The sequence below is a fragment of the Onychomys torridus genome, chromosome 5, assembly GCF_903995425.1.
Source record: "Onychomys torridus chromosome 5, mOncTor1.1, whole genome shotgun sequence".
In the NCBI taxonomy this organism is placed as follows: domain Eukaryota; kingdom Metazoa; phylum Chordata; class Mammalia; order Rodentia; family Cricetidae; genus Onychomys; species Onychomys torridus.
This window is the reverse complement of record NC_050447.1, coordinates 14171143-14189354: the sequence shown is the minus strand read 5'-3', so window position 1 is coordinate 14189354 and position 18212 is coordinate 14171143. Positions and strand designations below refer to the sequence as shown.

At 47.8% G+C, this 18212-nt stretch overlaps 1 protein-coding gene across 1 annotated transcript in view; it reads left to right on the top strand.

The window, feature by feature from the left end:
- The window catches only part of N4bp1 (NEDD4 binding protein 1), a 51072-nt gene extending 33399 nt beyond the window's left edge, over positions 1–17673 (top strand). Inside the window, exons 3-7 of the mRNA XM_036187627.1 lie at positions 5467–5597; positions 7102–7198; positions 10295–10402; positions 11423–11530; positions 13654–17673. Of these exons, the coding sequence (XP_036043520.1) occupies positions 5467–5597; positions 7102–7198; positions 10295–10402; positions 11423–11530; positions 13654–14011 (802 nt within the window). The 3' untranslated portion in view covers positions 14012–17673. The remainder of the gene's footprint in view (positions 1–5466; positions 5598–7101; positions 7199–10294; positions 10403–11422; positions 11531–13653) is intronic.
- Positions 17674–18212: the final 539 nt, after the last annotated feature.

Genomic DNA, 18212 nt, shown 5'->3' with positions numbered 1-18212 from the left:
ATATATGTGCTATATGGAGTAACAGATGGCGGTGAACCACCTGACATAGGTGCTAGGAACTGAACTTAGTTAAGAACAGCAAGTATTCTTAACTGCTGAGACTAGTTATTATCCTTATTTCTTTAAACATTTTTAGTTATGTATATGGGTAGGGGTACAGGGAGGTTGTACATATGTGTTCTGGTACCTGCAGAGGTCAGAAGAGGGTGTTAGATCCCTGGAGCTGGAGTTGCAGATGGTTGTGAACTGCTTGATGGTGATGGGAGCTGACCATCTTGAAAGAGCAGTGAGTGCTTTTTAACCACTTAGCCAGCTCTCCAGCCCACTCACTAGTTTTGAAAACTGATTATTTCTAGAGGATTTGACTTTTCTTCCAATTTACTGATGTTGGTGTTTAAGAGCAACATGTTAAAAAGGGGATGTTACCCTAAGATATAGTTGTAGTTAATTAGATGTAGATTCACCTTAGTTAGGGTTCTGTTGCTGTGAAGAGACATCATGACCACAGCAACTCTTATAAAGGAAAACATTGAATTGGGGCTGGCTTACAGCTCAGAGGTTTAGTCCATTATCAGCAGGCAGACATAGTGCTGGAGAAGGAGCTGAGAGTTCTACATCTTGATCTGCAGGAAGCAGGCAGAGAAACTACTGGCTTAAGCTTCTGAGACCTCAAAGCCCATCCCCTAGTCACACACCTCTTCCAGCAAGTCCACTCCCTATGGACCCATGAGGGCCATTTTTATTCAAACCACCACACTTAGTAATCAAAGGTAACTTTTTCTGAGAGGGGAAATGCCAATAGGGGTAGGACTTGACTTTGAGTTGGGAAGTCCTGAGATCAGATGCCAGTGTTCTGAGGATCATCTCAGAAAGAAAGTCCCAAAGGCAGAGATGATTGGCTCTTACACAGACCATTTGTTTCCATAGTGAGTAAGTTTAGTTAGACTGTTCCACCAAACTATGCTCAGCTGTGGGCTCTGGACATGTGGGCTTCCTCTAAGAGCTGCTGAGTAAAAGACTAGCATTTTTTACTGGCTTTTTGCTGCCACTTGTAACTTCATGACCTGACTGCCACTCTGACCACCAGTTTAGATCACAGTTTAACTGAGACCAGATATTTCCTGAGTTTTTTGGAAGTAAGAATTGAACTTTGGTGCTTAGACACATTAGGCAAATGCTGTACTTCTGAGCTTCATTTTCAGCTTCGTGGTGGTGGTGGTGGTACTACTCCTTCTCCTTCTCCTTCTCCTTCTCCTCCTCCTCCTCCTCCTCCTCCTCCTCCTCCTCCTCCTCCTCCTCCTTCTCCTACTACTACTACTTCTTCATCATCATCATTTTGTAATGCAATCTTCATACTAGTTTCTTGGAGCAAGAATTGAGTATAACTTACATGACACAAAGTGACAAGAACCTTGTCCAGGGTCACACCTAAACTTGGGGCCCTGTCTTTCCTCAGCATCTGGACTGCCTGTGTCTCCCACAGAAGTTGAGGTTGGACTGTTAAGACCTTGTTGTCATTGGACACATTAGTGCTTCTGAGTGACCCTCGCCCATTTGGCACAGCTAAGTGCTATGGTAGTGTGGAAGGAAACCCACAGCCTGCAAGGGTATTGGTGTAAACTACCCTGAAGCAGCCCCTCCCACTCTCCCCTGGATGGCTGTTGATTTGGTCCAGCATGATATATGCAGCTCATATAGACCATGAAAAGTTCCAAAATACCTGCCTTATGCTGCTGGTGATGTATGTTTTCAGTTTGTTCCCCCACCCCACCATGAGTGAGTCAAGTGATGAGTCAGTGGAAATGTTTGCGGTGTCTGGCACGCCATCACAGTGGTGGCTGAAACTCCAGCGTGAGAGCACCTGATTTGGTGATTTTCTGTGTAGATGGGGTTTGCCCGCTCGCTTGTCAGAACTGTACGTCCTATCCATTTTGCTTGCCGGTCGTTCTATAGTAGGTTCCACAACCATTTTTATTAAGTAGAAGCTAGAAGGAAACCATGCTTTCCTGGTTAAGTCAGAGGGCTTTCCACAATATTTCCCTACACTGCCCTGCCTGGTTTGACAGCCATTGCTAGCTAGCTATTGTCACCCAGCCCTCCTCTGTTTTAAACATGTTGACTAGCTGCTATAATGTGAAAAATAGCCAGTAATTGAACTTGTTTCTGAGGCATGGAACAAGTTCAGATCTCCCTGGAAAGCTGACACGCCTACCCTCCAGGCTCAGTGTTTTCCTGCATGTGGAGCAGGGGTTTATTTGGTCTATGATGTTTGAGTATACGTTCTCTAGGTCAGCGTAGACCACTGGTTTGCACTTCCCTGTCCACTTCCTTTCTGTTACAGAGACCAGAAGCAGCAAGGATTAAGCACACTTCAGCCAGCCAGGGTGTATGAGGGTTACAAGTAGAGTCCTCCTGGACTGGAATAGTGTGGCAGCCGTTTGACTCCTCTTTTCCCTGCTAGGGCTGCGACTTCAGCCCAGACCACACACACGCTAGATTGGTCACATCAGCCCTCATTTCCTTTTTCTGTAGTTTATTTTCTAGATAAAAATGTGTATTTACTAACCCGACCCCTGAAGCACTGTTTGTAACTCTGGAATCTTCAGAGTGAAAGCTGCTGTGATCTCACCATAGAGAACACTGGAAACTGGTACAGCATTGGTGCTTCTGGATATTTAACTATTTGCTTTACTATTGCTTTAAACAGTTTGTCACCCCCTCCTCAAGCTTATAAGATGCCCACGGTAGCAGAATTCCCCCCATCTGCCTTGGCCTCCTTTTCTTCACTGACCCAGCCACTGGAGCTTGGTGCTCTGTCCCGTCCACTCCTGCTGTTGTGGGCAGTGGAGCATTTAAGGAGAGGAGGACACGCAGGTTACCTGGAGCGTGTGTGCATGCTTCATGTTAGGACCGGCTGCCTGAACTCCAGGCCTGTCCTGGGTATTAACCAGTCAGAGTGATAGCTTATTCTTTAAAAACAAAAACAACCCCAGTTACTCTCTCTCTTTCACCAGGAACAAGTGTCTTACTGGTAATCCTTACCATATCAGCAGTGGGTTTGTTTGCTTGCATGTGTTTTCTGGGATAAGATCTGATAGTTTCTTGTCTTTTTTCTTTCTGTTTTTTTTTTTGAGACAGGGTTTCTCTGTGTCATACTGGTTATCCTGGAACTTGCTCTGGCCTCGAACTCACAGAGACCTAGGCCTGCCTCTGCCCCCTGAGTGCTGGGATTAAAGGTGTGTGCTGACACTGCCCGGCTGATAGTTTCTTTCTACGGTCTCTGGAAAGGAGTGGGCTTTATCCTCGAGCAGAGAGGACTGTGAGCTGCTCTTTGCACTTTCTTGACAGCTTCGCAGTCCATATCCAGCCCTTCCTGCTCTCCAGGGTCAGGGATGCAAATGGGGTTGGCATCATACTGTACTGTGGGGTAGTGGAAGGGCCTTGGCCAGGTGTGGGCAGTGAGTCTGCTCCAGCACAGCCACCCTCTGCCTGCATACCGCAGACAGGCCACTCTGTCCTGCGCTGTGCAATAGAAGCAGGAAGTGAGGAGACAGGAAGGGCTTCCCCGGACGGCTGGACTGAGCCCTCGGAGGGCTGGTAGGGAAGGTACACAAGGGGACTTAGCAACCTGGAGGGCTGGGAACAAGACCACCCAAGAGCAAGCACTGGCTGGCATGTGTACTATGGAAAGTTTGCCTTGGCTTGCTCTCTCTCTGACCTGTCAAATGTGGAGGGAACCTGGAAGCCAGTCCTGGCAGGATGTGTGTGGGAAGGACGTCTCTCCTCCACCTCTGTTTAACTGCCTGAGATAAGAATGAAGGGTTACTTATTTATTTTTTATTATATTTATTTACTTATTTTGGTGTGTTTGTGTGGGTGGAGTACACACACCATGGTACATTTGTGGTACTTTTGCCTGTGGAGCCATATAGCCAGCTGATCTTTTTTTTTTTTTTTTTTAATGTATGAGTGTGTGTGTGTGTGTGTGTGTGTGTGTGTGTGTTTGCATGCCTGGTCAGAAAAGGGCTTCTGATCCCCTGGAGTCACAGATGGTTTGAGTCACAGGTGAGTGCTAAGAGACGAACCCACACCCTTTTGCAAGAGTAGCAAGTGCTCTTAAGCATGAGCCATCTCTCCAGCCAGTTTCTGTTTTTTGTATTTTGAAATATACTACCAGACTTGAGAGGTGCATTTTTTTGGGGGGGGAGCGGGGTTTGAGACAGGGTTTCTCTGTAGCTTTAGAGCCTGTCCTGGACTAGCTCCGTAGACCAGGCTGTCTTCGAACTCACAGAGATCCACCTGCCTCTGCCTCCCGAGTGCTGGGATTACAGGCATGCAACTCCACCGCCCTGCTAGAGAGGTACATTTGTGTGTGTGTCTTCTGGAGCAGGAAGTCACACACTGGGCTGGGTGCAGCCCCATTTCTGTCTTAGGAGTAGGGGACTCAGCCATATTTGTCATCTACAGTTGTTTGTGACTATTGTCACATTGCTGGGGCAGAGTTGAGTAGTGGGACAGTGACCATGATGGCTTTCACAGATGGACAGGTTCTAGCCCATTTCTTACATGTTTAACCTTTTCCTGCTTTCTGCTTCATTCAGTACAGAATGTCCCCATGGTCTTTTTAGATAGTTTCATTTGAATCTTGTTCTTTATGAGTTATAAACTCGGGAGCTTTTTAGTTCCCTGGAAAATGGGTTGTACACCCACCTACCCTCCAGAGGTAGCAGTGACATTGGGCACTGTGGTGGTGGCAGTAGGGTCACATCTTTATTCCTGTCCTCAACCATAGGCAGGCCCAGCACAGGCATTGTCCCAGCTACTGAACTGTCTTTGCTTGAGCAACAATTTCTGTGACTAAATTCCTAAGAGATTCTTAGAAGGACACTGGTAGTGAAGCCCACCTAGCATGTGTGAGGACCTGGGTTTGATCCCTAACCCAGCAGCAAACCAAGACAGCAACAAAACCCCACCAGGATAGTCACTCCATAATCGCATTAGGCTAGATGTGGAAGTATACACCAGTAATGTGAGACTCCAGGAGGCTGAGGAAGGGGGATCACATGCTTTAGTCAGCTTCAGTGACATACAAAGACCACACTCAAAAAAAGATAAAATTCTTAGAGGCCGGTGATTAGACAGAACTTAGAAAGAGCAGTAGTTTTTTCCAATAGGATGTGCTTTAAACCCCTATGATAATAAACAAAGATTACAGCAACCCTGCCACCCTCCAAAACAGCGTACCCAGTTGGTCAAATACAAGGAAAAGACTAGGACTCAAAGATACAGGAAGGACTCAGTCAGCAGGTCTGACTTGGCTGTGCAAAGTAGCAAACTGTACAACAAATTTGCAAAGTAAGAGCATGTTTGTACTGATTCTGTTGTGCATGACTGTTCTCTTCTGTGGTAAAACTTGGGCTTTTCGTGTGCTTTAACCTGAATGAAATTGTCCATGTTTCCTTCCAGCCATGGTCTGAAAAAGTTCTTTAGCTGCCGTGGAATAGCAATTGCAGTTGAATATTTTTGGAAGCTTGGCAACAGAAACATCACTGTGTTTGTACCACAGTGGAGAACAAGGCGAGATCCTAACGTCACAGGTGAGGCCCAGTGACTTTTCCGTATGTCTGGTTAGATATTTAATGAACTGGCTTCAAATTTCAACACATTTCAGCTATTAGAATAGAATCGTGCACATGGGCAACAGCTTGAATGACGAGATTCTAAATTGGTTCTGTCTGGTAAACTAGCGATTGAAAACTCGGTGTGGTGGTCCACAGCTGTAATGTCAGCACTCAGGATGGGGTAGGCAGATCAGAGTCATCCTTGGCTCTGCAGTAGACTAGACACACTTATCAGCTGAGGAGTGTTGTAGTGTGAACGAGAGTGATTAGGAAGGGTGGAAGGCTAGTGGAGCTGTTAGGAAGTGTGTGTCTCCACTAGGTTGGGCTTCTGAGTATTTAAAGGGTATTTTTTAAAATAGCTGCCTGGTCAGTTTTGTGCCTCCAGATACATCTTTTCAGAGGTCTGATGGCTTACTAGGAATCCTTTCTGTTTGCCGTACACTACATACGGCATAACCTGCAGACCCCACACACAGGTTTGAACTGCATCATGAGACATCCAGAGAACTGTGAGGTGGTTGTTGGTTTAGGCCCTCGTAGAGGAAAGGTGAAAGGGCTGGGGCAGGCAGAGTACGTGAGGGCACCTGGAAAGCAAAGGTGACATGGGGAAGGGATGCCACATGTGGTTATAGAGTCGTCAGCATGGAAACAGGAAGTGACAGTTACTAGGGAGGTGGAAGTGCTGAAGCCACTCCACTCTGGAGTGTCCCCAGCTTCCTTTATCCACAAGGAGAGAGGCAGACTCCCTCCTTTTCTAGCTAAGTCTCAGGGCGTACACACTGGGCAGCTCTGAGGGAGGAAACCCCCAATTTGGGCAGGTCAGCTCAGGTCCCTGGCAGCTGCTTTGGTAGGAAATGCAAACCCAGGGATCTTATGCATCAGCTCTCAGCTTCTCTTGCCTGTGACTGCTTCTCCACAGTTCAGCATCAGCCCTCCCTTCTGTCACTACTCCTGCTGTGACAATCGGTAAAGACTTGCACAGACAGCTAAGAGTAATTAGAAGAGGAGGCTACACTTGGGCTGGAGAGTGCGCAGCCTTCCTCGACTGGAGCAAAGCAGTCTGTTCCTGCCACTGCCTCTGCTTCCAGAGGGCTCTCCCTTCCCACTCCCACTCTTCAGGGACTCCTGTCATTTCTGATTTTGTATTCCACTTGTAATATTTACCTTTGGAAAAGTTTTTGGGGGCAGGATTAATTAATTACAGGCTTATGGTTTAGTCTTAAGAGGCAAATGAGTTTAACATTGGTTGGTTGGTTATTTGTTTAAAAACTACCCAGTTGGTTCATATGTAGAATTTGCCTGAGTATGAGTCTTACTTGATTTTTTTTTTCTTCTTCATCTGGTGAGTTAGTAAAATTGAGTTAGTAGGAAAAAAGATTTTTGCAAGTCCCTAAGTTAAATATTTGGGTTTGCATTCATTTATTTACACATCTGGGAAGATAGCCTTTGCTGAATACATATCAACTTCTTCCACGAACAGAACAGCACTTCTTAACCCAGCTCCAGGAGCTTGGAATATTATCTTTAACTCCTGCCCGGATGGTCTTTGGAGAAAGAATTGCTTCTCATGATGACAGGTATGAAGGGCTGTTTTCCTTCCCAAGGTGGGAGTGGGGTGGTAAGGAGGCAGCTACCTGCCACCAAACAGGTGTACACTGAAGGAACCTGCTTGGCTTAGTTTTCAAACTTGTGATGAAGATCACTACTAGGCCCATGCACTGTGTGAGGTTAGGAATGGTACCGAAGACACTATTGTGTTAGGTTTGGTTTTGTTTAATTAGTAAAGTATATCTGAGGTGAGAAAAGACAGATTCGTGTAGTTGGTTTTCCTTTTTTTTTTGGAGACAGGGTCTCATGCAGCCCTGGCCTGGAATTCACTATGTAGATCATAGATGTGAGTGGATCTCTGTGTCACGTGGTAAAATCCCCCCCCCCACACACACACACACAAAAGGAGGAATTTTGATTCCAAGCTTACCCAGTGCTATGTAGTTTTTACAACTGTTCTGGTGCTGCCATGTGCCTGGGGCCCTGGGGCTGACTCATCTGTTCCTTCTCTACATTATCCTGTTCATTTTCACACTCTTCCCAATTTGGGCACTGCTTTACTCGTTACCCATGGTGGTCTGTGGTTGAGTGGGAAAGAGGTGATTTAGGGCCACTACCAACTTTCACTCACTGAAAGACGGGGTTAGATGGGGCACATCCAGGTGCTGTCGAGGAACAGCATGAGAAGAGCTGGGAGAGGGCAGCACGAGTTCGGAGCAGTCCTAGGAATGTGTCCTGGAAGGGCATTTCTTGTCTGCACTGTTGCACTGTCACAGGCTCAGGAACCCTGGGCTGCTTGGTTGAAAAAGCAATTAGACCAGTAGGTCCAGGAAAAGCCTGCAGGTCTCTACTACCACAGCTTTCTTCTCACAGCCAGGGGATTCAGACCCAGGAATAGACATGCAGGTGAAGCTTTGGCTTGGCTTATGGGTTTCCAAGAACATAGTTGTGTGTCCTGGTGGGCAATATGAGAAGCCTCACTATCTACTTTTACTGACATCTGGGCAGAAAGCACATTGGCATTCATGCCCTTTAGAAGTAAACCAAAATGTTCGTTAATAAGGAACTCAGCCAAGTGTGGTGGCTTAAACCTGTAATTTCAGCATTTTAGAGGCAGAAGCAGAAGGCTCAGGAATTCACAGTCATCTCAGTACATAGTGAATTCTAAGCTACCTTGGAATATGTTCCTGAGTTCCTGGTGCGGGGCAGGGGACGGGGGTGAAAATAAACCAAAACTGACTTTCCAAGGTTCCTAAGAGCTTGGAAACTATGGAGTTAAGTCCTAGTTAGGAGTCATTGCTACTTAGCCACTGCTAAGAAGAACAGCCATGTGCACCTTGAACTCCAGTGAGCTGTGTTCTGTTTCACAGCCTTTGTTCTTATTCTAGAAATAACATTTCCATGATCTTCACAGTTTTTGTTCTGTTTTGTTTTTTAAGAGAGATTCTCACTATGTAGACTAGGCTGACCTCGAACTCACAGATAACTGCCAGCTTCTGCCTCCCAAGTGCTGGTCTTAAAGGTGTGTACCACCATGCCTGGCTACTCATAAAAGGATTTTAAGAGGGTTTAAACAGAGATAATCTTCAGCAACAAAACAAGATTCTTTATTATTTAAATCTTCCTCCTTCATCCCCATGTACATGAGACCCTGTGTTCTGGCCCTAGCACCCTGATAAGCCAGGTGTAATATTACATACCTGTAATCCCAGCACCAGAAGGTCAGAGTTACCTTCACCTGCTTAGCTCAAGGCCAACCTGCGAGACTTAAGACCCTGTCTCTCAAACACAGGGCTGGGAGTTCAGTGATAGAGTCCAAAAGGGTCCCCAGTTCTCCAAAAGGCAGTGAGTGACCCCAAGATGGCAGTCTTTGCTCTCTCAAGCTGGACTATAGAAGAACTTCTGTCAGAAAAGCTCACATATGCAGCATTCCTGCCTACCAGAAAGGGCCACTTCCCTTGGTTATGCCCGTGATTACCTAGCAAACCCCAAGCTAACCTGGGCTCCTCCAGTCCCCAGTAACATGTCCATGTTATGAATATCAGAGTCCCCATGCTAACCTCACTCTTCTCCCCTCCCCTGCCCTCCCCTCCCCTCCCCTCCCCTCCCCTCCCCTCTGCTAGCTCCCAGGCTGGTCCCACTCTCTTCACCCTCTCTCTCCATATTCATTCTTTCCAGCTTCTCTCTGTCAAGTCTCCACTGACCCCTACTTCCCAGCCCATCTGAGAGATAGCCCTGACCGTGGCCAGTCTGCTGCTTTCTCTCTCTGCTCTGGGCTCCTCCAGACGCCCCTGGCTGTCCCCCGCTGTCCAGACCCGGAGCAGTCATCTTGGTCCTTCTTCTTTTTGTTTTTTTGTTTTTTTTGGTTTTTCGAGACAGGGTTCCTCTGTGTAGCTTTGTGCCTGTCCTGGAACTCACTTGGTAGCCCAGGCTGGCCTCGAACTCACAGAGATCTGCCTGGCTCTGCCTCCCGAGTGCTGGGATCAAAGGCGTGTGCCACCACTGCCTGGCTTGGTCCTTCTTTACTGCACCCTGGCTTACGCTTACACTTGCCTACTGCGCCAGGCCCTTAGTTTGATCCCAGCACCCCTAAAACTGTGTTTTAAAAATGCAAACACCATTCCATCACCATATGTCCTTTCATCGCTGAGTAAATAAATGTCTATATGTAGGCCAAAATGATGTCTTCTTTAATCGAAACAAAATGAATTGTTTTTTTAAATTGCAAAGCTGACTGTCAACTAACATTGAAGTAAACTCAGCCAGCTGAGCAACTGAAAGCTGAAAGATTTCACAGGCCTGTTACCTTTAACTTGTCCTCTGCTCAAGTCTTCATGCATTGTTACCACAGTTGATTGGTGGATCTTTGATAGAAAATGTAGGAATCATAGTTGAAATCATTTTTGTATGATTAGATTGCATGAAAAAAGTTGTTTTATAATAACACTTATAATTCCAGAGATACTCATCATTTATCCATCTTCAGTTGACAGGGGCCTACTTCTGTGTGTCCAGCCTTGTTCAAACTGGCTATTTTCTTAAGAAGGAGAAACCCTTTCGTTTCCTTAGCACGGCTTCTCAGCCAGGCATGCTGTTGCTCATGTTGAACTCCCTTCTTACCATAGGTTCCTACTACACCTAGCGGACAAGACTGGGGGAATAATTGTGACAAATGACAACTTCAGAGAGTTTGTGACTGAGTCAGTGTCCTGGAGAGAAATTATCACAAGAAGGTAATCTTTTCTTCTTTGCTTTGATGGGAAGTTTGTTGTTTACTTCTGGTTTGCGTTTTATCTCAGCGTGCTGCTTGCCAGGGTAGTGGGCTCAGGAAAGTTGCCAGCACACAAATAAGTAAACAGTGTAACTAAATTTTTAAAAGAAAGAGAAAGCTGGCTGCAAACTCTTGGATGAAAATGAATTACTTCAGACATTTTGAGCTCTGTGTTGCTAAAAAAGGTCTTGGTGATGGATAGAGGAGAGTTGACCTTTGACCTGGTGGGCACAGTGGATAAGTTGCTGAACTTCTCCGACACTGTGGTGTGTGTTAGACTCGATTCTATACACAAGGAGGCTCAAACCAACCCACTGCTTCAGACCTCACAGAAGCAACTCAGAAACCAAAATGTGCATCACAGACCTAGACACTAGGGGTTTTGATTGAATTTAGTTTTATGTATTCATTTATTTGAGACGGGAGCTCACTGTGTAGCTCTGGCAGGCTCTACCTCTCCTGCCGGGTTTAAAAGCAGGTACTGCCATCACAGCCAGTTCTTTATGTCTTGTACAGTGGCCTCTGGTGTGCCTAGCAAGACTTTCCTGCTGAGAAGGCCCAGGTCCCCTGTCCTGGATGAGTAATGCCAGATCACCCTTGGGTTCCTCTGCCTCGGATGTTGTTTTCACTTTTAAAAAGCAGAGGTTTACCTGTGAACACACTTGTTTTCAGTTTCACTTTGGCACACCTGCTGAGCCCAAGCAGATGTCTTTAATCGTGTTTGCTCATCTGGTAGAAAATACCTGGCTGGCGTCTGGAAGAGATCTGTGGGCAGCTGAGGAAAGCTTCTCGAATGACTGTGTCCACAACAGAAGTTAAAACGGATTCACTTGCATATGGGGTTGCTTCCCTCAGACAGTTAACAATCAAAAATTTTAGACTGACGACTGCCCCCAAATGGGGTGGCTCCTTTGAGAACTGTTCCATTTCCTACAGCAGTGAAGGGCACTGATTGTCAGCACTGTGGCTTTCTGTGTTGTAGACTGCTTCAGTACACGTTTGTGGGGGACATATTTATGGTTCCTGACGACCCTCTGGGGAGAAACGGACCTCGGCTAGAAGAATTTCTTCGAAAGGAGGGCTTTCCTAGGTATTTCTATGTACCCCCTTGTATGTCAAAGGTTTTTTATTTTAACCAAATGTTGTGCTTTGGAACAGATGCTGTCCTTGAAAACTAGAAATGGCATTTAATTTTGTTTTAAGCCTTAATTAGACTTAGGGATATGTGACCGATACAGAAGCCAGTTGAAAGCTAATCTTCAGTGTGGACTTTTTCAGTTCTGTTTGGCCTGCCTGCCTGCCTTAGACTGTTTCCTCTGTGTCGGCAGGCTGAGCACAGACTCTGATCCTTCTGCCTGGGGTCTGGGCCTGCCCTGTGTGGGGCTCCTTTTCATTTTAATTCTAAGAGAGCACAGACATTCTGAGGGCCTCAGAAGAAGCCGGTTTTTAAGCCAGGGATAACTTGTCCGTCACTGCTGCCCGGGTTCACTGTATAGGATTCTTTCCCATGTACCTTCTGCAGTCCTTTGTTCTGAGTGTGAATGCCCATGTATCCTGCTTAGCAATCATTACAGGAGCCAGGGGGAGAGTGTGTGTGGGTGGTGTATTGGTTAAATTATTAAGGCCACTCCACGTAGTTAAAAGGGAGGTTTATTTTGTGGGGTAACTTACAAATGAAGGGGTAGGTTACAGGGTCTGGCAAGGGTATAGCGCAGTCCAGCGGTGTTCTCTGGAGAACTCTGCTCGGTCTACCTCCAGCGTCCAGACTCTGGGAACCAAGCGAGCTCTTCCCGATCCTTGGTCTTCCGCTTCCTCCTCTGCCCCGCCTTGTGGGCGTGACCATTACCGAAGCCTCAGTGGGGGTTGGAACTTCCAGGCCAATGCTGGGATGGCTACCCACTACAGTGGTGGGGGGGGGGGGGGTGTGTGTGACAGCTACTGCTTACCATCACTGAATGGGAAAGCCTGCCTGCTTATTTGTCTGACACTGGCAGGTAGAGGTTATTTCTATCTTCAAGATTCTCAGGTGACCTTGTTAACTACAGCCTCCTTCACTCGAACCCCATGGCAGACCTTCTCTGTTTTAAAAACAAAATAAGCTATATTTCTGTGGACCTTCTGGCAGGTTTTTGCATGGGGTTGGTCTGGGTACCTAAAAAGAGAAGGCACACTCTCTCCCATCTTTCAAGGCTGCTAATTGTCATTTATAGCATGAGCCTTTGGGACCATCAGTTTGAACTTGATGGTGCACCAAGATGGGTTGATCTTCACCCAGGGATCTTCTATAATGGGGACCAGCACACTGGAGCTTCCTGATCTGTGATCATTTGTCTGTGAGCCTTTGGTTTTTACACACAACTGAGGTGTTAACTCATACAGGGTTATCTGTCCACACCACAGCCTGCTGGACACTTGTCCAGCTCACCCTCCAATCCCACGTCTTACATTGGCAATTCTGGTAGCATTTCAGGCCTCAAGGCCTGTGTTTGAGGCTGTGTAGGTCCTATGCTGAGCGGAGGCCTGGGTCAAGCTAAAGGTGGATTCTTCACTACCTGTTCTGTTCCTTCAGTAGCCTGGTGGCAGGATCAGCTCTGCTGGTCATTTCCCCTCTTCATCTTCAAAGTGCTTGGTGGCACTTGCCATCACTCTCTCATGAGGGGATGCTGTTAAGGTTTTGGGGCTTTTGCAGCCTGTTAATGACACTATTAGCCCCAGTTCTCAACTACAGCTAGAATCGGTGGGTTTTTAAGCAGGGCAGGTGTCCCTTAGGTGCACATACAGCACCATGTGCATATGCTTTGAGGGCACACATGCCCCAGCCAGACCTCACTAGAGATAGGGATTCCATGAGCCTGGTGGTGTTACCTCTTTGCCCAGGGGATGCTTCTCCCCAGGTCTGTCAGCTGACACTGCCCACAGTGAACACCTCCAGAAGAGCAGGGGCCTTGCAGAAGCAACAGTTGTGGCCTGCCCTCAGATAGCAGACTGGGAAGCAAGCGGCTGTCCGTCCTAAGGGTGCTAGTTCCCTCGTGGGTCTGGAAATGGTGCCGGTACCCTATAGGCCACTCTGTGGTAGCTGATTTCACCTCCCCACGGTTCTCTGGCCTCTGGCCTTCAGAAACCATAGAACTAGCGTGTAGCCCCTCAGTGTTAGCCATAGGTGCTTTAAAGGGTGTATTCCTGCATCTCTCACCATAACCCCTTCATCCACAGAGACATGCAGCCACTACTCAGTGCCCTGCCAAATGTGGACACGTTTGACCCTGGCTTCCGGAGCCCCAACACCCAGGTAGTCAACACCAGCCACCAGCCTCCTTCCCGAAACCAGGGAGCCTCTTCAAGCTCTTGGCTTCCTCAGCAGCCCCACTTCACAGCCCTGGCCACCCTTCCCAGTATACAGCAGAACCTTCTCATGCCAGCACAGAGATCTTCTGCGGAGACCAGCGAGCTGAGGGAAGCCCTACTGAAGATCTTCCCTGACTCTGAGCAAAAACTGAAGATCGACCAGATCCTGGTAGCTCATCCCTACATGAAAGACCTGAATGCCCTGTCTGCCCTGGTATTGGACTGAAAGCTAGGCTGAGAGCCCACTGATGCTGGGGACCAGAGGGAGCTGCCAACTCTGGGAAGTACCGTAGTGGGAAGAAGCCTTCCCAGAGTGAACATTGCTATGCTGGATAGGAAAAAGAGGAAGGAAGATGTTTTATGTATACAAAAATCTGGATTTTCAAAGCCAGCTTTTTTCTATATATAAATTATGCTGCTATTACAGATTTAACATTTTCTGTAAAGGAAAGTACATTTTCTGCCTGTTCAGAACTGTTTAATAGCAGTTACTCTTGAGTGTATTTACAATTTTATGTTTTTTAAACTATTTTCCTTAAAGCTGAAGAAAAATTGACAAATGAATATGGTTAGCCTTTCTAAATAAAATTAAAAAAGAAAAAAAAGAAAAAAAGGAGTTGCTTCCTTAAGGAAAGCAAGACCTCTTAAAGTATATTTTCTTGAGGTGATCTGTCCTGTCCACTCACATGGTGTGTGCACCCCTGCCTTTCTCCTTGGAGTTGGCCTGCTTTATTCTTGTGGGTCTTCTCAGCAGGCCACTGTGAGTGTGGAGAAGTGGAGCCACTAGATGGCACTTGGTGCCTGACTGTCGGCAGAGTCCATTCAGCCCATCTTCTTCCCCTCCGCTGGACAGAGAAGGGAACTGAGTCCCTGCATACTCCCTGACTGGCCTAGCTCCTTAATGCACTCACCAGCCAAGGCCGCCATGCTCCCAACCTGACTCCATAGCTACCGTGGCCTCAGAAGGTGAGGTAGGATTGGAGAATATGGTGTGGAACCCCTTACTGTGGCCAGCATGCGTCCACAGCCCACGGGTATGGGAAAGACCCCATGTGGAGTTTGTACAGCTTTGCCAAAAAGTTTTCTATTCTCAAGGATGACCCAAGCCAATAAATAGTTTCAGAAGGGGTCTCAAAGCCCTGCTAGCTCCCTCTTTTGTCTTTCTAGAGGTCTCTTAGCAGCTCTTCCTGAGTCAGAACCAGTTACTCAGTATTGTCTCTTCTCAATGTGGCTTGAATTCAGTGTCTGAGAAACGTTTCCTGGTCATTCTTAGCATCTAGACTCTCACCTAGACCTTTAAAGGGCTTTGTGTTTCCCATCCGTGCTGTCTCCGGGCCCTTATGGTCAATCCCACTGCCCTGTAGATTGTGTCTTTCTCCTGGTCCCACAATTAGTAACCGAGGACTTGGTGCTGGTTTGTTCTCCGCGGTGCAGGGACTATGTAGATCACAGGATGCTGTCACCATGTGTGTATCTTGGTTTCATTTGATCCTTGCATCCCTCAGGAGATGAACACAGAGCTTTCTAGGTGGCCACACACTTAACACTTGAGTCATGTTCTCCGGAATTCATTGATGACGCAGCCTGCTGGGGAGCTGTGTATCATCTGTCACTTGGGGGTTTGAGAGGTCTGTGTAAGTAGAAAACAAAGACTCATGGCAAGGTCCAGGAGTAGACCCACCACGGTGCCCCCTTCCCCCCAGCTTCGGAGCACAGCAAAGGTGCCAAGGTGGAGCTGTCCCCAGGGCCTCCTGGTCTTCTCAGTCCCAGTCCAGCATTCCTGGGAACCAGGAGAGCTGGGGTGCTCCTCAGGTACCTCATCCTGATGCTGGCAGGGAGGAGCATGGGCTTTCCTCAGCTCTACAGGCAGCCTGACTTCGAGTTGTGTGAGCCTCTGTGTTCTTAGTATTGTTTCTGAGATACCCTTTTCTCCATATAGGAGGGAAGAAGTAGTTGGAGGAAACCGAGAGGCATTAATTACTTTGTAGATTATAATGTGAATATAATTCTAGATTCTTTGTGAAATCCATCACATTTAGGTGTAGCATTTAAAGCCCAGTTATCTAGCCACTGAAGGAAGCTCACAACCTGCTTCTCTGCCTCATCCCAAGCTCTGTTGCACTAGGTGCTTGTAGATGCTCAACCTCCATCCCTCAGTGCCTCCACAGTAGTAAACTTTGGAGTGTCTTGGCATTCCTATGTGGAGTGCCTCTACCTCCTGTGTATCCTGACATTTGGATGAGGTGAGGTGGTCAGCATAGCTGAGGCTGATAATTTTGGTCATTGGTCAAGGTGTCTGATGCTTACACAGGTTGAAAGGATAAGTAGCTAGTGTAGCTGATGAACTTACGGTCTCTGTACACGTGCATGCTGCCGTAGCTGTCCTGGTCCAGTGGTGGCAGCATTGTTGGCAGGCTCAGCTGTGTTACTGGGTCTTGCTGTGAGACAGGACGAAGTTGTGTCTGTATAGGTTTGTGAATGTGTAAGACAAGAAAAGAGGACTCCACCCCTTCTTGCCACTGCCAAGTACCTAGACCCTCCCCCTGGTAGGAGCAACTATGCAGACCCTATGCCCTCTGCACCAGGCTCAGCCAGGGCCTAGCCTGCCCCATCCTCACATTCTGAGCCATCTCAGCTGGGTCCATCAGTTGCACCGTTCACTGGCATTACCACCTCCCTCCTAGTCCCCAGTACCTTTGATCCTGAGGTTAAAACACCCTGCATTTTGTTGGTGATGCTTCACTCTGCCTTCCCACTTTTCCACTCCCGAGTGTGTAAACTTGGCTTCTGTCCACAGTGTAGCCTGGAGATCACTGGTTGCTGTTTCATTACTAATGTAGCTACAGACAGTGAGGCCATTGGCCTTATTTCTTCCATTTTCCTTCTTCGTTCCTTTCTTCTTGAAGGCCAGTCCTTCACCCAGCTTCTCAACAGGTGGTTCTCAGACTGGGCCACCCTTGGACTCACAGTGGAAAGGGCAGCCCTTGCCAAAGTGCAGGTTGTCCCAGAGCACCCTGCCGTGTGGACTCTGCTCTAGAGGGAAGCCTGGGGGTTCGCCACTTCCGCCTGCATGCACGCCGAGTTGCTCCCAGTTGGCAGTCTGGAACTGCATTTTGAGAAGCTGCACTCTTCCCTCATGCCGCCATCTGCTGTGGTGACACTCCTGTCACTAGCCCTGTGGGATCTGGTCTCTCAGAAGCTCGGCCTCCATTCTGTCATTTTCTCTCACCTATCCCTGAGAGGTCCCTTGCAGCCTTCATGGCCCTTGGCTTGCTACTGCCCACCACTTCCCACCATCCCCCACAACACTGGTCCCTCATTGGTCCCTTAACACTAGGCCACTTTACAGCTCTCCCCTCTCCCAGACTCCACAGGGCTCCGAGTTCATCTAAAAGACGATTTTACGTTATCCTCTTCCTCTTCAGTGATCTACAGCTGCGACCAGAACACCAGTTCTTACCCTCTGAGCCTAGTGTCCATGGCTCTTGCCCCATGGCTATACTTGACTATCCACCTTCTACCCCTGCCATGATGCTCACTCCAGCCACCCAGCTCTGGGGTGCCAGTGGGCCCTATCCATGCTTGCTTCTCTTCTAGAAATGCCCTTCTGCCCTCCAGCCTCCCTCCTCAAAGGCCCAGCCCTGAGTCATCTTTGTGCTCTGAACAGAAGCAGCCCTGTGGTATTCTGTGACCCCACAACACTTGGTGTCTCGCTTCTGGCTCTTGCCACTCTGGCAGGTGTAGCTGCAGCCAACTGTGTACTGTGTTGCCTCCCTCTAGACTGTGAGCTCCTCGCGGGCAGGGACCATATGGTCACTCTGTATTTCTTGTGGCACCTAACAGTGCCTTGCACTTGGTAGGTGCTCAATAAATGTCTGTTCAAGTGAACTGGAGGATGGTGTCTTCTTGACTGTGGCTTCAGCAGCAGGTCCCTGGAGGAACTTTGGTGATCATGTTTCAGAGATACGACCCACCTCTGTTAGGTTTAGGGGTGGGTTTGCTTGCCCGACTCACTGGGTCTCCCTTCCCTAGGGGCTTTAGCACAGGGCATCCTGGGCAGAGTTGCCCAGACCTGGGATCCTGACCAGATAGAAACATCCAAAGTCACACACACTACTCTTCCTCAGAGATTTTCCCCGTTGTGGGTGGGTGCCATGAGGTGATCCACTCACGGCCATTAGCACCGTTTTCTGTCATGGGGAAGAAGCATGAGCAAGAGAATCCTGGCCCTGAGTCCCAAGCTTCCTTTGTCAAGGAAGTGCTCCCTGTTGCTGAAGCAGTTTTCATGTTGGACTTAATCCCTAGAAGTCTGGCGTCTGTTCTGAGTGAAGCCCCTCACTGTCCTTAGTAGAGCATGGCAGATTGGATGGGAGACATCCAGCTTAATGTTTAGGAAGGTCCCAAAGGCTTGTGCAAATAGCACACTC